The sequence below is a fragment of the Balaenoptera ricei genome, chromosome 5 (assembly GCF_028023285.1).
Source record: "Balaenoptera ricei isolate mBalRic1 chromosome 5, mBalRic1.hap2, whole genome shotgun sequence".
In the NCBI taxonomy this organism is placed as follows: domain Eukaryota; kingdom Metazoa; phylum Chordata; class Mammalia; order Artiodactyla; family Balaenopteridae; genus Balaenoptera; species Balaenoptera ricei.
The window spans coordinates 36,609,609-36,626,687 of NC_082643.1; the positions used below are offsets into that span (position 1 = coordinate 36,609,609).

Sequence of the window (17,079 nt, forward strand, 5' to 3'; positions counted from 1 at the left end):
CTCCCACGTGATCATGGTTTATGATCCTTTTAATGTGTTGTTGAATTCGTTTTGCTAATATTTTGTTGAGGATTTTTGTGCATATGTTCATCAATGATAGTGGCCTATAATTTTCTTTTTTTGTGGTGTCTTTGTCTGGTTTTGGTATCAGGGTGATGCTGGCTTCATAGAATAAGTTCAAAAGTGTTCCTTCCTCTTCAATTTTTTAGATTAATTTGAGAAGTATAGGCATTAATTCTTCTTTGTATGTTTGGTTGAATCCCCTAGTGAAGCTGTCTGGCCCTGGACTTTTGTTTGTTGGAAGCTTTCTTCTTTCTTTTTACTGATTTAATTTTATTTCTGGTAATTGGTCTATTTATATTTTCTATTTCTTCCTGTTTCAGTCTTGGGAGATTGTATGTTTCTAGGAATTTATCTGTTTCTTCTTAGTTGTCCATTTTATTGGCATACAATTATTCGTAGTAATCTCTTACGATCCTTTGTATTTCTGTGGTGTCTGTAACTTCCCCTTTTTCATTTCTGAATTTATTTATTTGAATCCTCTCTCTGTTTCTCTTCATGAGTCTGGCTAAAGGTTTATCCGTTTTGTTTATCTTTTCAATGAACCAGCTCTTAGTTTTATTGATCTTTTCTATTTTGCTTAGTCTCTGTTTTATTTATTTCTGCTCCCCATTGCATTTTAAGTTATTTTTTCCCCATTTTTTTAAACTAGAGATACATATGACACCAATGAAAGCTTTTCAAAATTGATGTGAAATAACTAGTGCTAACATACTTAGCTGATATAAATCTAGGCTTTAAAATAATACTCCAGTCTCCCTAATTGAGTTTATTCTTTCCATTAGAGTCTCGTTTTTGAAGAATTACCATTTAGAAGAATTTAAATCCTGAGATTTTAGCTAGCCTTTGTAGCCCCATCTTAAGTAAATACATGTTTTCTGTTAACATTTTTGAAATGGGGGGGAAAAGCCCTCAAAGCCAGGCAGCCACTCTTGACATACTAAGGACCCGCAGACTGGACCATAGCCTTATATCCTCGGTTCCTTTCCCTAGCTCTGCGCACTCTTCTGGGAGGTCTCATCTGCTCCTATGGCTTCCATTGCCACCTGTATACTTCTGATTCCCTGGTTTATCTCCTGCCTATACGTCTGCACTGAACTCCACACCTGTGTATTCAGCTACTTACTGCACATCCCTACTTGAATGGCTGGCAGGCAACTCACATTCAGTTTGTTCAAAACTCAGTTCTTTACCCAAACCTGCTCCTCTGTGTCTTATAGACTCTGAAACTACTACCCCCTTAGTCGCCCAACAGAAACCTGGTATTTACCTTAGTTTTTTTTTCTCTCCCTTTTCTCCACACCCAGTGGGTTCCAAACTCTTCTGATTCAACATACTTATATGTCGCAAATCTCTCCCTTCCTCTCCCTCTTCACTGCTACTGTCTTGGCTTAGACTCTCATTATCTCTGGCTCAGAATTTTGAATTAGTGTCTTTACTGAACTCCCTGTCTCCAGTCTTCACTTTCTTCCATCTGCTGTGGTAGTGTCTTTTAATGCCATTTGGATGGTTTCCTGTTCCTGAATAACAAGTCCAGATTCCTCAACCTGACTTTAAGGCTCTCTGTAATCTAGCTTCTGCCACTGGCCAGACTAATAACCGGCTGTTACCCTTCTACAACCCTACACACCAGTTTAACCAAATTGTTTACATTGTTTCCTGAATGCTGTTCATTTTATTTCTTGTGTCTTCACATGCTGCACCTGGCTGGCTCTTTTTACTTGTCTACTTAACAAACTCCAACCTGTCCATTAACCAGAGATATTTAAGACCTATGTCAGAAATCTTTTCTTCTGGGAAGTTTTTATCCCCTCCTCAGCAAGTTCAGTACTACTTTGTGCTTTGTCTCTCTTACATATATTTCTTTTATAGGGTGAAGTCTTTATGTGCCGTATTACCACGGCAGACATTCTGAGAGCAGGGATATCTTAACCATGTTTTATCCCCAGCATGGAATGCAGTTACTGAGAGACATAGAAACAAAATACATGTTATTGAATGAATGAGTAAATCAATACAGCACTGCCTAGTCTCAGTCCTAACTATTGTATACTTGGTCTAGGAGCCTTCCGCCCGGACACATTGATATCAGAGATCTGGACTGGCTTCTCTGATGGTTTTTGGCTTTCCCTTTTTGGATGCACGTAGCTACTGCAGCAGCTATATCTTCCCATGACAGTGTCCAAAGCAGGAATAATGATGGGCTTTCTTCTTATACATCTCTCTCTTTTTATGCAGGAGGAAAATCCCAGAATGCCCCCTTTCCCTAATAGGCTTCCCTTTATTGTCTCATTGGCCAAGTCTGAGATACATGCTCATGCTGGAAGGGTAAGCCATCATAGTTTAACCTCTGGGACCTGTTAAATGGGAGGGGACCCGTTCTCTCTGAGCACACTGCCATCCCAATCTGAACAAAGTTGGAGTTCTGTTTACAAAGAACAAAAGGCTTTAGACAGGCAACTAACAGGATCCACAAAATTATACCTTTAAGCACTTAAAAGTCATGTCTTTTAAATTGAATGTTTTTATTCTCTCCACCATCTCAGATAATCAAGAATTAAATATGTTTGTTGAGGTTGAGTGACTCAAAACTTGTGGGTAGGTGAGGGAAGTATGTAAACAGGATTTTTATTAGTAAATAATTTTAAATAATAAAAATTATAGTAGTTAATATTACAACTTGAAACTTGCAGGAATTTTTACCATAGAACTTAAGATTTCAGTGATTTATTTTTTATATTTGTTTGTTTTGCTTTTGTAGTAGGTAGCTTTGGGCTAGGCTTCTGAACCTTCCCCCAGTAATTCTCCTGTTGGATTTACTTGCTGGATGAGTTTGAGAAGCCTGACTCCAGAGATATAGAATTCCCTATACCATACCCAAAACATTCTTCTGTGCTTCATATGGATTACAGGTTTATAACAGCTATTCTCATTCATAACTGTTTTCTCCCCAAATCAGCCAACCTGGAAAGACTTATTTTACAAAAAACTGGACCTACAATTTTGATGTCATGCCACCAGGTGGTGGCAGTGTCAAAGTCATATATATCCTTAGCTTCCTGGGATAGCCCTAATTTCATTTGTCTTGTTTTGCCCTCAAATAGTATATCAGTATTTTGTACATTTTAATATTTCAGTGTTCATAATGTCTCTGGCTGTTTTATATATTTAGAAGTTTCACAAAAATAACCCTATTAGTTGGGTGCTTTTTTTGTTTAAAGTATGGTTCTTACTTGACCAAAGGGCATGGGTCCAAACTTCCAGGCTTGCATTTCATCAGATTCAAATATAGGGCTTTGTTCAGGTTCCCTAGTATTTATATTTATTTATAACCATAAATTTCCTAGTCTATAACTTTTTAAAAAATTTCGATTGGATGCAAAGAAACCTCAATTTAAATTTTTGTTAATTGCTATAGTTTTTAAAGTTAAATACATTTTTACCTTTTCAGTAATTTCTAACACTTAAACTTGCCACAAATCTTAGTTTGGTTGGCTGCTCTCAGCTCTTGAGTTAGTTTATACCATCCAAATGTGTTAGGTTGCTCTCTTCATTGTGCTAAAGCTGCTTAGGCTGTGGAAGAGAAGGCCTTCGTTTGCTTTCTTAATCCTTTAAAATCCAAGTTCTCTTGAATCTTTTCACTATAAGAGGCAGAAATAGAAAAAAAAAAAAAAGAAGAAGAAGAACATCATTCTCTTAAAAAGATAAAAGCCTTTATGGACAGCTACTTTATTCAGCCACTATTTCTCAGCACTGTTGTCTCTTTATGACTTTTTCTTTGGCTTTATAAATTTAAGGTGAAGTTTATTATAACGTACATTTGAGCTTAAGTTAAGCTCTTTAACTGATGCTTCTTAGCAAGTAATTTGTTGTGTTTTCAGTGAGTAGATTCTAATGAAACTAAATTACTTGAACTGAATAACTTATTGGATCAAAACATTTTAAGTAGTATTTAAGTTAACATTTTTATTAGAAATTTCAATAGTGGACAATCTTAATTCTCACAAGAAGTATTCATAAATGTTAAGAGTGAAATGTGAGCATATCATTTCCCACTGCTCTTGAGAGGCAATAGGAAAATAAGCAATTCCTTATGTAAAAGTAATTTGCTGATTTTAGCATCTATGTAGATCTATTGGTAGAGTCTCTCAATTGTTACAATACATAAAAGTAAGGAATGGGCCAGCAATCCTGGAGTTTTTTGCATACATGAGTGCCCCTGTGGACTACATGTGAGCCAACACTCAAAAGTGAGAGAACAAGAGCCCATCTGGAGGCACGTTATATTCTGTTCCAGAGGGCATTGAAACCTAACACAGAGAGAGAGAGAGAGAGAGAGAGAGAGTGTGTGTGTGTGTGTGTGTGTGTGTGTGTGTGTGTGTGGAATGAATCTGAAAAACCAGGCTGGAAGTGGGTAGGAGGCAAGCTAGGGAAGGGGGACAGTGAGCGGGAATGTTGTGTAGCCCCCAGAGCAATAAAATGTGTCTTCTGCATCATGGAGATTACAGATAGTGGAACCCTGGGTTCTTACTACAAAGAACCCAGGAGCGCAGCCATGCAAGAATTCAGCAAACATGTCAGGCCCAGAAAGCACTGAGACATCTTAACAGTAAGATATTTTGGGTCCCCTTTACTTGTTCTGTTCTCTCTCCCCTTCTCCAGGCTTGGTAGAGGTGGGGAACAGGAGGCAGAAACTTCAGTCAGTGGACTAAAGGGAGGACAGAAACTCTAGGCCAAGAAAGAGAAAAGGACAATGCACCCTTTCCAGCAAAACCCACCGGCAGCCAGCAGTTGCTGAAAAGGAGAGAAGTCTTACCTTTAAATCAAGATTTGAAGTGTTGATTATTATGTTAGACATTCTAATTTCTGAATTAAGGCTTTGTTTGGCAACTTAAAATAATTGTAGATCTTGATTTAGAGTGATGAAAAACATCATGGGACTCCCAACTCTTCATTTAGTGGCAGAGGAAGTACTTCCCTCACTGAGCTGTTTCTAAAATGGCAGATGTGGGGGAGGAATTAAGTTGCTTCTATGGTTTTACCCTATGAGTACAATGCAAAATATGTATAGGTTATTTCTTAACACAAAGATATTAATAATACAGATCTGCTCATCTTTATAATTAATTTTAAATCTCCCCTTGATTTAAAAAAGTTTACTTGTTAAACAATTCTGTCATTCCAAATAATTTCAGGGTTGCCCTTCCACCAAGTAGATTTTGGGTTTTCTTCTCAGATGTATTTCTTAACAGGTTCCCTATCTAGGACATATTCTTGCCCACAGCACTGAAAGATAATAATTCCTATTTATTTTCACTATTGTTTGAGGCCGTATTACTAAGAAAAAATGGAAGTTAGCAGACAATTCGTAGCCCCTACTACTTAGCCCTCATTTCTGAGTTTGTCATATTGGAACCCAGTTCTCATGTCTGACGAGTCTATGTTCCTCCGTAACTTTGTATCTAACTTCCCTCCCAGTATCATTTGGATTTTGCATGGCTTTGGCTTTCAAAATATCTGAATGACTTCTAATTGGATTCTGCATAAGGCTTTGACTATAGTCACAACTTCTAACTTCATTCTCACAATACCATAAGGCTTCTGTTGGACCTTCTTTTTATATCTTCTGTATCTCTTAACTACTTCTTAATATTTTTTACTGCTTCCTAGAAATTAAAAATAGTTCATCTACAATAGTTCATTTTCAGATAGTTCATTTTCAAATCTTGCTTTTTTCTCCTTGTAATTTCTTTAGCTTTCTGTTTCTCCTTTTATCACTTTAACCTTATTGAACATATTCCTGATATTTCTCGTTGAAGGAATGCTAATCTCTTGTTTGTTGTGCACTGCTCTAACAGTTTGTTTCTTTACATTGTAATGTTTGGTTACCATGATCTCATCTTCAGCAGTTATTATGTGTGGGTGTTTGAATTCTCCTCAAGTGTGCACTTACTGAGTGGCTTCACTTTCCCTTTATGTTGCTTTCCTGATGGGATTCCCATGTTTTTCCTGTGTCCATTATTTAGGATTCCTGATATACTTTTCTCAGGTTCTTAAGTGTGTTCCACAGGGCTGGATTGCTGGAAATTTGATCTCGTGGTTAAATGGAATATTAATATGCTATATTTTTACTAGCTTCATGGAGTGTTATCTTTTAATGAGCATTGTCTTGTAGCATAAGGAAAATATTTCAAAAATACTCAACAGACATTCAGTGCTCATACATACCTTGAGTTATTTGTTACTATATTTATTTAGTGAAAAGATTTGGGCCAATAGTATTGTAACTGTGTGTATAGTGGGCACTTCATAAATGTTTATTGAATGAAGAGCCTTCCTGGTATACATTACTTTACTCATTCCTATTCTTGAAGACTTAGTTCTATAACCCAATATAGAGGAATAAGAATCTTTTAAATTTGATGTCTTCCAAAATATTTCACAGCTTTCATAGCTGGCCAGCACTGTATGAAATAGACTATTGTTAAAGCTTTATCCATTGTAACAGTTACAGTGTTTACTGTGGTAAAGGTAGAAAACCCGAGTTTACTTGGTATGAATGATAAAGGTGAGATTGATTTAATGGCTCATTTAAATTAAAATATTTCAAAAGTAGAGCATGCTTCAGGCATAATTTAATCAAGATTCTGACTCTGTTTCTCTTGGTTTTGCCTTTTGTGTAATGCCTTTGTCCTCAAGTTGGCTTTCTTCATGGTTCTAAGATGGCTGCCAGCACTAATTTGGTTTGTTTGCTGTCCTGTAGCTATACAGTTTACAATCCAGAGGGCAGGAGAGAGTTGTTTCCCACAACCATTGAACAAAAGACTTTGATCTTATCCTGATTCAACACTGAAATCAACCACTGTGAAGAAGAGCATTCATACAGTGATAGGCTTAGGCCTGGGGTCGTTGCCTATCTCTCAGCACCAAAACCAGTATTAAACCCTAACAAGAAATGGGCAAGGCAAACATGAAGAAAATTGCAAAACTCTACTGAAGGACGTGAAAGAACTCTTAAGTAAATGGAGCAACATATTCATGAATGAGTAAACTCAAATATAAAAACATCAATTTATGTCATTTATATGTTATGGTAACCAAAATCCCACTAGATTTTTATGGATAATTCTCAAGTTCATGTAGTAGAGAAACTACAAGAAAGACCAAGGAAGTATTTAAAAAGGAAGAACAATGGGGTAGGATTTTCCCTATCAGATATCAAAATATAATGCTACAGTAATTAAAACTTGCTAGTTGTGTAAGAATAGACAGATAAGTGTAGCAGTACAGAGAAGCCAATTGCATTCCTTGAGATTTACCCAGATGGGTGGAAAACATGTGCATATGAATGTTTATAACAGTTTTATTCATGATTGCCAAAACTTGGAAGCAACCAAGATGTCCTTCAGTAGGTAAATGCATAAAAAAACTGTGGTACCTTCAGACAATGGAATATCATTCAATGATTAAAAGAAATAAGCTATCAAGCCATGAAAAGACATGGAGGAACCTTAAATGCATATTACTAAATGAAAGAAGCCAATCTGAAAAGGTTACATAATGTATGATTCCAGCTACATGACATTCTAGAAAGGCAAAACTATATAGATAGTGGTTGCCAGAGGTTGGGGGGAGATAGGCGTGAATAGGCAGAGCACAGAAGATGTTTAAGGCAGTGAAAATATTCTATGATACCATAATGATGAATACATGTCATTATACATTTGTTACAACCCATTGAATGTACAACCCCGAGGGTGAACCCTAATGAAAACTATGGACTTTGGGTGATAGCGATGTGTCAGTATAGGTTCATCAGTTGTAAGAAATGTACCACTCTGTGGGGAATTTTGATTGGGGGAGCCTGTGTGTATGTGGAGGCAAGGGTTATATGGGAGCTCTCTCTAACTTCCACTCAATTTTGCTAAAACTGCTCTAAAAAATAAAATCTATTTTTTAGAAAATGAAATAGACCTTAGAAAATATGTTGACATGAAACATAAAGGATAATCCCATGTGTGTTTTGACATGTTCTCCACATTGATCATATCAGTGTATGAAGCAAAGGAATTGGGACAAGAAGGATGCCCCCTAGACTTTATAGGGGTCCCTCCCTAGGAGGGGGGTAGTGGGGATGGTGCAGAGGTGGAGAGCAAAGGGGAATTTGTTTAAATACTTCTGCATTGTTTGAGTCTTTTAAAACAAAAATGTACTCATTTTAATCTCTTGAAAATATATTCATATATTGCTTATAATGGGAAAATAATTTTTTCTTCAAGTTTTATTGAGATATAATTGACATACAGCACTGTATAAATTTACAGCATAATGATTTGATTTACATATGTCATGCTGTGATTACCACAGTAAGTTTAGGGACCATCCATCATCTCATATAGATAAAAAATTAAAGAAATAGAAAAAAAATATTTTTTTCTTGTCATAACTCAGGATTTACTGTCTTAACTTTCATATATAACATATAGCAGTGTTAATTATATTTATCATGTAGTACATTACATCCCTAGTACTTATTTATCTTATATCTGGAAGTTTGTATCTTGTGACTGCCCTCATCCAATCCCCTCCACCCCTGTCTCTGGTAACCACAGATTTGATCTCTTTTTCCATAAGTTACTATACTTTGTTAGTTCCTATTATACAACATAGTGATTCTATTTTTCTGTACATTTCAAACTGATCACCATGATAACTCTAGTTATGATACATCACCGTACAAAGATATTACATAATTATTGACTATATTCCCCATGCTGTACATTTCATACCCATGACTCATTTATTCTGAAACTGGAAATTTTTACCTCTTAATCTCCCTCACCTATTCCTTTCCTCCCCCTACCCCCTTTCCCAGGAAACGGATTTTTTAAATAGTAGTTATATACGCCCATAATATAGAAAATTTAAAAGTATGTTCTGCAATACAGAGGTAACCATTTGTTAAGTTTTGTGCACTTTCTTGCAGTTTTTTGGGGGTTTTGAGTTTTTTTGGTGATAGATAGGCTCTCAAATGTATTGACACTTTTGTTTCCAGCTTTTTTAAAACTCTGTTCTGTATCTGTGTCATTAAAAGTTCTTTTAAAACGTTTCCTTTGGCTACATAATTGTGATACATCCATACTATGAAATAATGATTTAACATTTCTCTATTGTTAAGAGAATTATATAGCTCCCATCTTTGTATATAAATACATCTTTATAGTGTTCATTGTTTCCTTATGATTGATTCCTAAATGGAATATTGCCTTAAAAATAAATTTTAAAATTGTAGATACACTAATAAGAGTTTTTAAACATATGAAATCTTAAATTATACTGCCTTGCTTTTATTTTTTTTTTAAGGAAAAACAAGACATAGAACCTTTTTTTTCCGTAACATACCGTACATGAGTTTTGATAAAGCAGTAGACTGTTCTGGTTTCTCTTGCTATATTACCTCTTTTCCCCATCCTCTGTTCCTTGACATTCTTTCCCACCTATGAAAACTCTATATTTTTTTCATAATGCTTTGAAATTTTTTTTATTTCTGAAAAGGAGCAAATCAGAATTCCAGTGCAGCCAGCTTGAATCAATCTTCCTGTTCCTCTTCTGAATAGGCAGTTCCTCCAGGCAGTGAATTAGCTCTTTAGAAAACATTGGCATTATGTTTCTGAACCCTGAGTATCTGTATAGGTGGTCTGGAATGCATTAAAGAGAAGCATTGTGTCAGATCCTTCCTCAAGTCTAAAGATGAAATCCTGTTCTTACTAATTATAAGACATTTTTGTTGTTGTTGCTGCTGCTGTTTTTTCTGAGTTACTTGGTTTTAAAAATTATTTGTTTTAGTGAAAGTTGGAAATGGATTTGTTACAGTGTTAATTTATAGTTGGTTCTTGTTTTATGTTATAGAAATGTCAAGAGAGTTTGCTCTTTAAAGGAATCCTGTGGTGAATACTTTTCTTAACTATAGAGTATCGCTTCTTTTTCTATTTTTGTAAATGTGGACTTTTGTATTTCAGTGACAGAAATATTGAGATATTTTGTTTCTAGTTCAGACTACAGTATTTAGCAATAATTCATTTTTGCTGATGAACTAGGTGATATTCTCCCATGTATTAATATCTTGTGTGTTTTAGTTGGGTTTGTTACTGCAAGAAAACAGGTTTCTGTGTAGTCCAGTAGTTCTCAAAAGTGTGGTGCCCCTAACCAGAAGCATGTTAGAAATGCAAATTATTAGGCTCTATCCCAGACCTCTACTGTTCAAAACCTGGGATGTGGAGCCCCGCGACCTGTGTTTTAACAAGCCCTTCAGGTGATTCTGATGTGTGCTAAAGTTTAGAACTTGTGGTTTAGATAATACCTATAGAGTGGCTGAAAATCTCAGCTCTTAATCACGAGGACTGAATTTGGTTTAATTCCAAGGTATGTGTTAGGAACTATAACAGTATTGCTTCTAAGCGATATGTAGATGAAAAACTGGTAGCATGTGCAGCCTCACAAGAGTTGCTTTCATTGTTTCCAGTAGTTGAGATTTTAAGAACTAAACAGAGCCAAGAAGACTTCACTATTGAGTTGAACCAAATTGTTTCAGTACTTAGGATAATTAGCAGAAGCTTCTCATTTGATAATCATTTAGATTGTGCCTCCCTCCATTACCAAGATACTTAAAATGATGAGTCATGAAATCACATTTAAAATACATAAGGTTATCTTCAGAGTTAAGGAATTCCTGAATTAGCTCTCTTTCAAATGCTTTTAAGTTGTAAATAATTACAAGCAGACATACAATACCTGGGAGACACTTCATTAATAGAATTAAGATATATGTCCATTAATTATTGGCTTATTTTTACATAGTTCTTCATTTTTGGGTAACATCTGCCTACTTGGTTATTTTAAAAACATTTGTAATGGAAAAATGTTATGCTAATGTATGTGTGTATTTTTTCATTGGAAAATTCTCTACTCCTGAATTCAGATGTTACATGCATTTATTAATTATTTCAGGTGGGTCCTTCAGGGTGGAATATTAACCTTTTAAACAGAGTGTTATTTTATAAGTGAGAACCCTTGTTTTAAAGAATAAGATCTCTTTGCTAAATTTAGGGCTTTAAAGCTTATTTTGGCTTTTAACTCTACAGCAGATTTTTGTTTTTTTACCTTAGGAAGATAATTACTCTCAAGAAGAGGTATAACTGGTTTGGTGGTGGTGTCTTGGCATCACAGATGGATCTTGTTCATGCTATGGATTAGAATCAGGGACTAGAGAGCCATTAAAGGAAAACTGACAATATTCCCTTTGTGCATATTGAGAAGTGGAACATTTCCCAAAGTCAGGGTAAAGCTACAAACTTTTTGAAGGTACTGTTTGTGATTTTTAAGAAAAAAAAGGTATCTAAATATAATTCACCCTCTACATATAATGAGCTCATATGGTGAAAGGTCAGTTTCTTAGAATCAGCTAAAAGAAATTACTCATCCATTCGTTAATTATTTCCCAAATGTTCATAACTCAAGAGTGAGTGAGGAGTGGAATATATTTTTAAAAAGCCCTTACCCATTCAAATGAGTCTAAAATTTCTAACTAGTTTATGTAGCAAAAAATGTGATGGAGAATTTAGTATTGAGAATTTCCTGTGATTATTTATTTAATCTTGGGCCCAGGTGAGATTAATAAAATTGAGATGGGGAGGCAATGTTCTGAAGTTAACCAGTCCTTTTTGGTGTGGGCCCAACCACATGCTACTGAATATTCTGTATTTAAGGTCTCTTTAGGCTGGTATTATTTAATCCTTTTACAATATAACTTACTACTTTCTAAGCTTCGTAAAATGCTTTAACTGCTCACTTTTAACGTATGTAAAACATGCATAAAATTGGCAACAATCTAATAGATTTTTTCTTCTCTAAGAACTTAGTATACAGTGATGTGTTCATTTTTGACTCTATGTTAGTGAAACAGGTCACAGTACTACCAGCCTATAAGAAACAGTATAGAGTGTTTCAAACAAGACTTTTGTCAGAAGTGAAATGAAATGTGAAGAGAGAATTTATATAAAACAGATTTTTTTTTAACTTTCAAGTTAAATTTTTAACTAAATAATATACCTCAAGTTATTTGTGATGGGGGCGGGGAACCTAATAAATGAAGACTGTAGAAAAGATTGAAAGCATATTGTACATTTTTTTGTATAGTATAAGAAGAAATATTTTAAACTTTGTTTTTTTCAGTCTGCCCTAATGATTCATGGTACTTGGTTTTCTTCAAGTTAGAGAAATTAGTTCCCAACGTAGTCTTTGACATTTTTGTTATACTGACTTGGGCTGAAGACAAATCTCATTTTGTCTTCTTGATTCATAAACTTTATGTTAAGCAAGTTTATCTTAGCCAACCATTTTATTTGTTTCAATTCTCTAGTTATCTGAGGGAAACCAAAAGCATGCAAACCTGCAGAAAAGCATCGAGAAAGCTAAAATTGGCCGACATGAAACGGTAAGTTTGTATCTGTAGATTCTTTAATAATGTCAGTTCTAAATAGAAGAATAAAGGCATTGAGCTTCCTGTGCGGAGGATGCTGTTCCTACTAGGAGAGAAGTGAGTCACAGCAAAGGCTGTGAACATTTGACCTGGTAGGATTCCCTAACTGTGCATCTAGATTTATTATTATTGTATTATATTGTGTATAGCAGTGTAGCATAGAAGCATAAACCCTGGAGCCAGACTGCCTGGGTTTGAAAGTCTCCTAAGCTCTTTCTTCTCGGTTTTCTCAGTTGTAAAATGGGGAATAATAAAATCTATGTCACTGAGTTATTGTGTGATTAAACTAGCTAATATTTGCAAAGCACTTAGAAGAGAGCCTGGCACAAAGTAAGCCTTATATAAATGTTTATGTAAATTTTTAAGAGTCAGCTTTTTAACAGTCTTGGCACTGAATAAATTGAAAACTATCAGACTTCCCTGGTGACGCAGTGGTTAAGAATCTGCCTGCCAATGCAGGGGACATGGGTTCAATCCTTGGCCCGGGAAGAGCCCCCATGCCACGGAGCAGCTAAGCCCATGCGCCACAACTACTGAGCCTACGTTCTAGAGCCCCAGAGCCACAACTACTGAGCCTGTGCACCACGACTACTGAAACCCGTGTGCTTAGAGCCCGTGCTCTGCAACAAGAGAAGCCACTGCAATGAGCGCACCGCAATGAAGAGTAGCCCCCACTCGCGGCAACTAGAGGAAGCCCAGGCACAGCAACGAAGACCCAATGCAGCCATAGATAGATAGATAGTTAGATAGATAGATAGATAGATAGATAAATTTAAAAAAAGAAAGAAAACTATCAATACAGTGTCCTCATGGCCTTGTAATATTTCTAAATTATTTACATGAATTTTGACCTACTATTTTATTTTAAAAAGTGTTAGGGGTTTTTAAAAATCACTTTACTTTTTAGTTTTATCATTATCTCAGGTATGGACTTATGACTTGAAAAAATGTTGAAGATCACCATGAACCTCTAAGCATTTCATCTCAACCTCTATTTGTACCACTTGTGAAAGAGACTCAAAAACTTGTCACATTGTATTGGGTTGGCCAAAAAGTTCATTTGGGTTTTTCCGTAACATCTTACAGAAAAACCCAAACAAACTTTTTGGCCAACCCAATAGAAAGGAATACATCACAGGCTTACATGGCTTTATGCTTTTCAGAGTTATTTTACATACATTCTTTCATGTGAATAGTCAGGACAGTCACGGATAGGAATTGGAGAATGGTAATTGCTGAAGAATATTTAAGGGAAGGTAAGTTCTGGGCATAACCTGAAACTGTTTTATTTCTTCTTCAGTTGACAGCAATTACCACCTCTTTATTTGATCCTGTTTTTTTTCCTTTGATTTGGCAATAACTTGTAGAAGCACCTTCAACTAATGGTGACATGTTCATGCCACAAAGTAGTCAGCCAGTCTGCTGAAGGTTACCCAGTCCACTGTAACCACTGAAACTAGGAAAAAAAACCCACTGGCAAACCCAGTTGGTGCCTACAGCTATCAGAAGATTATAGTAGTTTTGGTGCCTACAGCTATCAGAAGATTATAGTAGTTCAGAAAGACTCCTGAGAAAGATGAACTCTTGTGTTCATCCTGAGTTCACTAGTCACGAGTTTTCAGAAATATCTGAAAGCTTTTTCTATCTACTAGATACGATTCATGGTGATGATGATACTGATGATGATGGTAATGAAGAAAGAAATAGCTAACATATATATTCCGCTTACTATGAGCCAGGCAGGTACTGTTCCAAACGCATTTTCTATATTGAATCCTGCCAACAGTCTAAGGAGGTGGCTACTATTACTATATTCATTTTTACATTTGAGGAACTGAAAGCACAAAAAGGTTAAGTAATTTGGCAAAGGTCTTGGTGCTAATAACCAGGCTCCCAACTCAGGGTATCTGGAGAGCTGTCATTGCATTCACACAGATAGTCACCACCCTGCTTCTCCCGTCTTCATTAGCTTTTTCTCCTCTTGTTTTTCATTGTGGAGTATGTATAATTTGGGTGTTAATAGCAAATAATGATCATCTTATATTGTAGTTATTTTCAAATCTCTCCTATGCTATGCTAATATGGTATACACTAATCATATGTAGCGATTTACATTTGAATTAAAATTAAATATGATTAAATTCAGTTTCTCAGTAACAGTCACATTTCATGTACTCAGTATCCCTATGTAGTTCATGTTTCCTGCATTGGAGAACACCAGTCTAGAACATTTCTGTCATTGCACAGTTCTGTTGGACTCTGCTACTTCAGAGCTCTGTACATGCATTCTGTTATATAACTGCTAGCAAAAGTAGCTTTCTTCACTTGGAACCAATGAGAATAGCTTAAGGCAAAAGTAGAAAAATACAAGTACAAAAATACAAGCTAGCAAGGAACCTTAAACAAGTCCTATCAGGCAGTTTGAACTCTTACTTGGTTTTGCCTCAGACTTTTCCTATAATTCTGTACCGTAACCTTTTCCAGTATTTGGTTTTTATTTGGACTTATTTTTCACACATATGAACTGAATACCGATAGCAGTATTACTTCTACCTGTTAGTGAAAACTATGGCTAGAAATTTCAGATGGTGTTTATTGGATCATTTTGTGTAAAAGCTTTATTCTGGTTTACCTTTAAAGGAAAGTGATGGGAGGTCACAAGCTACAGTTCTGTTATTTCTGATATTTTTAAAGGTTAATCATCCTTAAGTCTGGAAAATTATCTAGAACACTTTCAAGGAAAATTTTATAATGATTGATGTTGCCATAAAATATTACTTACATATATATAGATACAGTCTTGTGAAACTACCCAAGAAGTGGTATAATTTTTTTCCTAATGTGATGACAGTCCTCTTTTGAGTTCAGACATAATTGGTAACCTCTCATCTATTTATGAGCATTCCATTCTACATACTAATTTCCGTTCAGTTAACATTTATATAAGATAATTGAGATTGCAGAGAAAAATGAGAATTGAGTTTGTTCTTATACTGTGAATATATATGTATGTGTATATATAATATCGTCAAAACCTAATGCGTATCAGTTATGAGAAAATAAAATGAAAATGTTTATAAAATGTATAAACTTATGGCATTTTGTTTGTCTTAAGTGTACATAATGTTATTTTGAATACAGGAAGAGCGAACCTTGCTAGCAAAAGAGCTTTCTTCACTTCGAGACCAAAGGGAACAGCTAAAGGCCGAAGTAGAAAAATACAAAGAATGTGACCCGCAGGTTGTGGAAGAAATACGTAAGTTTGTATTACACGTTGAGGGTTTTTAACTTTGCTAACAAAGATACTTTATACTTCTGGTTGCCTGGTAACCATTCTCCACGTATATGAGAAAATAAAGCCCTTAATAATATTAATATTGCATTAATATTTGCATTAGGAGCCTTAATGTTAAAGCACTGAACAGTGACAGCTTTGAAATTATGAGCATTTCAAGAATAAGGACAGTCGGTGGGGTAGAAGGATAAAGACATAAAATATAGGCTTAGGAAACTGAGAAGTCAGAGAAGGAGTTAAGTTGGCCTCAAGTACCTTGACTCTGGAAAGAAATCCACCATTATCTTCTAGGAAAAGTAATACCAAAAAATACGAGTTTACAAGTTGCAGAAAAGTAGTCTGTGTGTGTTGACTTGCCTTTTAAATATTCCAATGATGTTTTTCCTTACTTTTAAAACAGAGTCCCCAAAGCTTCATTTTCAGTATATTTTTTACATTTATGTAAAGATAGAATTTTGAATATTTGAGGAAATGAAAGATACTGCATTTAATTGCTTAGAAAAGTATGCATAACTTTCCTCATATTTTTCTGTTTTAGCCTGTCTTTTCATTTAGGAAACTTTATCAAGTGAAACATCTAGAAAAACTGATATTATAGTATGTGATTGAAGGCTTTGAGAGAAATTGAAAATATTTGGTATTTTAAAATTAACCTGAGAATAGTTTGGTTACAATTAAGTTTGATGGTATTCTTTACAAGTAAAAAAAAAATTTAAACAGTTCAGTTAGTATAATCTAAAGTTAAACTTAATTTTAGAGACAGGTTCTGCTTTGCTCAACTCCAGGAGATGCCATGCAAGTACATGTAGTCCATGCACGGCCTAGATAATATGTGGTAGCCCTGGTTCAGCTGATCACCCAGGGTGATTTTCAAAGCAAAGTGGAGGCAGAAGAACCCTCTGAGCCAGTCATTTTCTGTGAATTAAGTACTTGGGGAGACATAAGAGCTCTTTCGTGCTGCCCATGGATTCATTTCATTTATCATCTTCCTGCAGAAGAAAGTACTAACCGAATGTGCTACAAAGTTAACCACTTTAATCTGTTTTAAAGTTTTAACTAATATCAAATGACCCTCAGTGAATACAAGCACATCAAAGCAGCAGGAGACAAGTTAGGAGTTCACTACTAGGAAGTGAGGGCTGCTCATGATTCACCTTTAAAAGGAGACGCAGACTGCTTGTTAAAG

General features: G+C 35.4%; 1 protein-coding gene across 7 annotated transcripts in view; it reads left to right on the plus strand.

Moving 5' to 3' along the window:
* Positions 1 to 17,079, plus strand: part of TRIM2 (tripartite motif containing 2) — a 260,093-nt gene that overhangs the window by 217,511 nt on the left and 25,503 nt on the right. For all 7 annotated transcript variants that reach the window (XM_059922630.1, XM_059922629.1, XM_059922627.1 and 4 more), the window contains 2 exons: positions 12,479 to 12,553; positions 15,740 to 15,854. In XM_059922630.1, the coding sequence (XP_059778613.1) occupies positions 12,479 to 12,553; positions 15,740 to 15,854 (190 nt within the window). The remainder of the gene's footprint in view (positions 1 to 12,478; positions 12,554 to 15,739; positions 15,855 to 17,079) is intronic.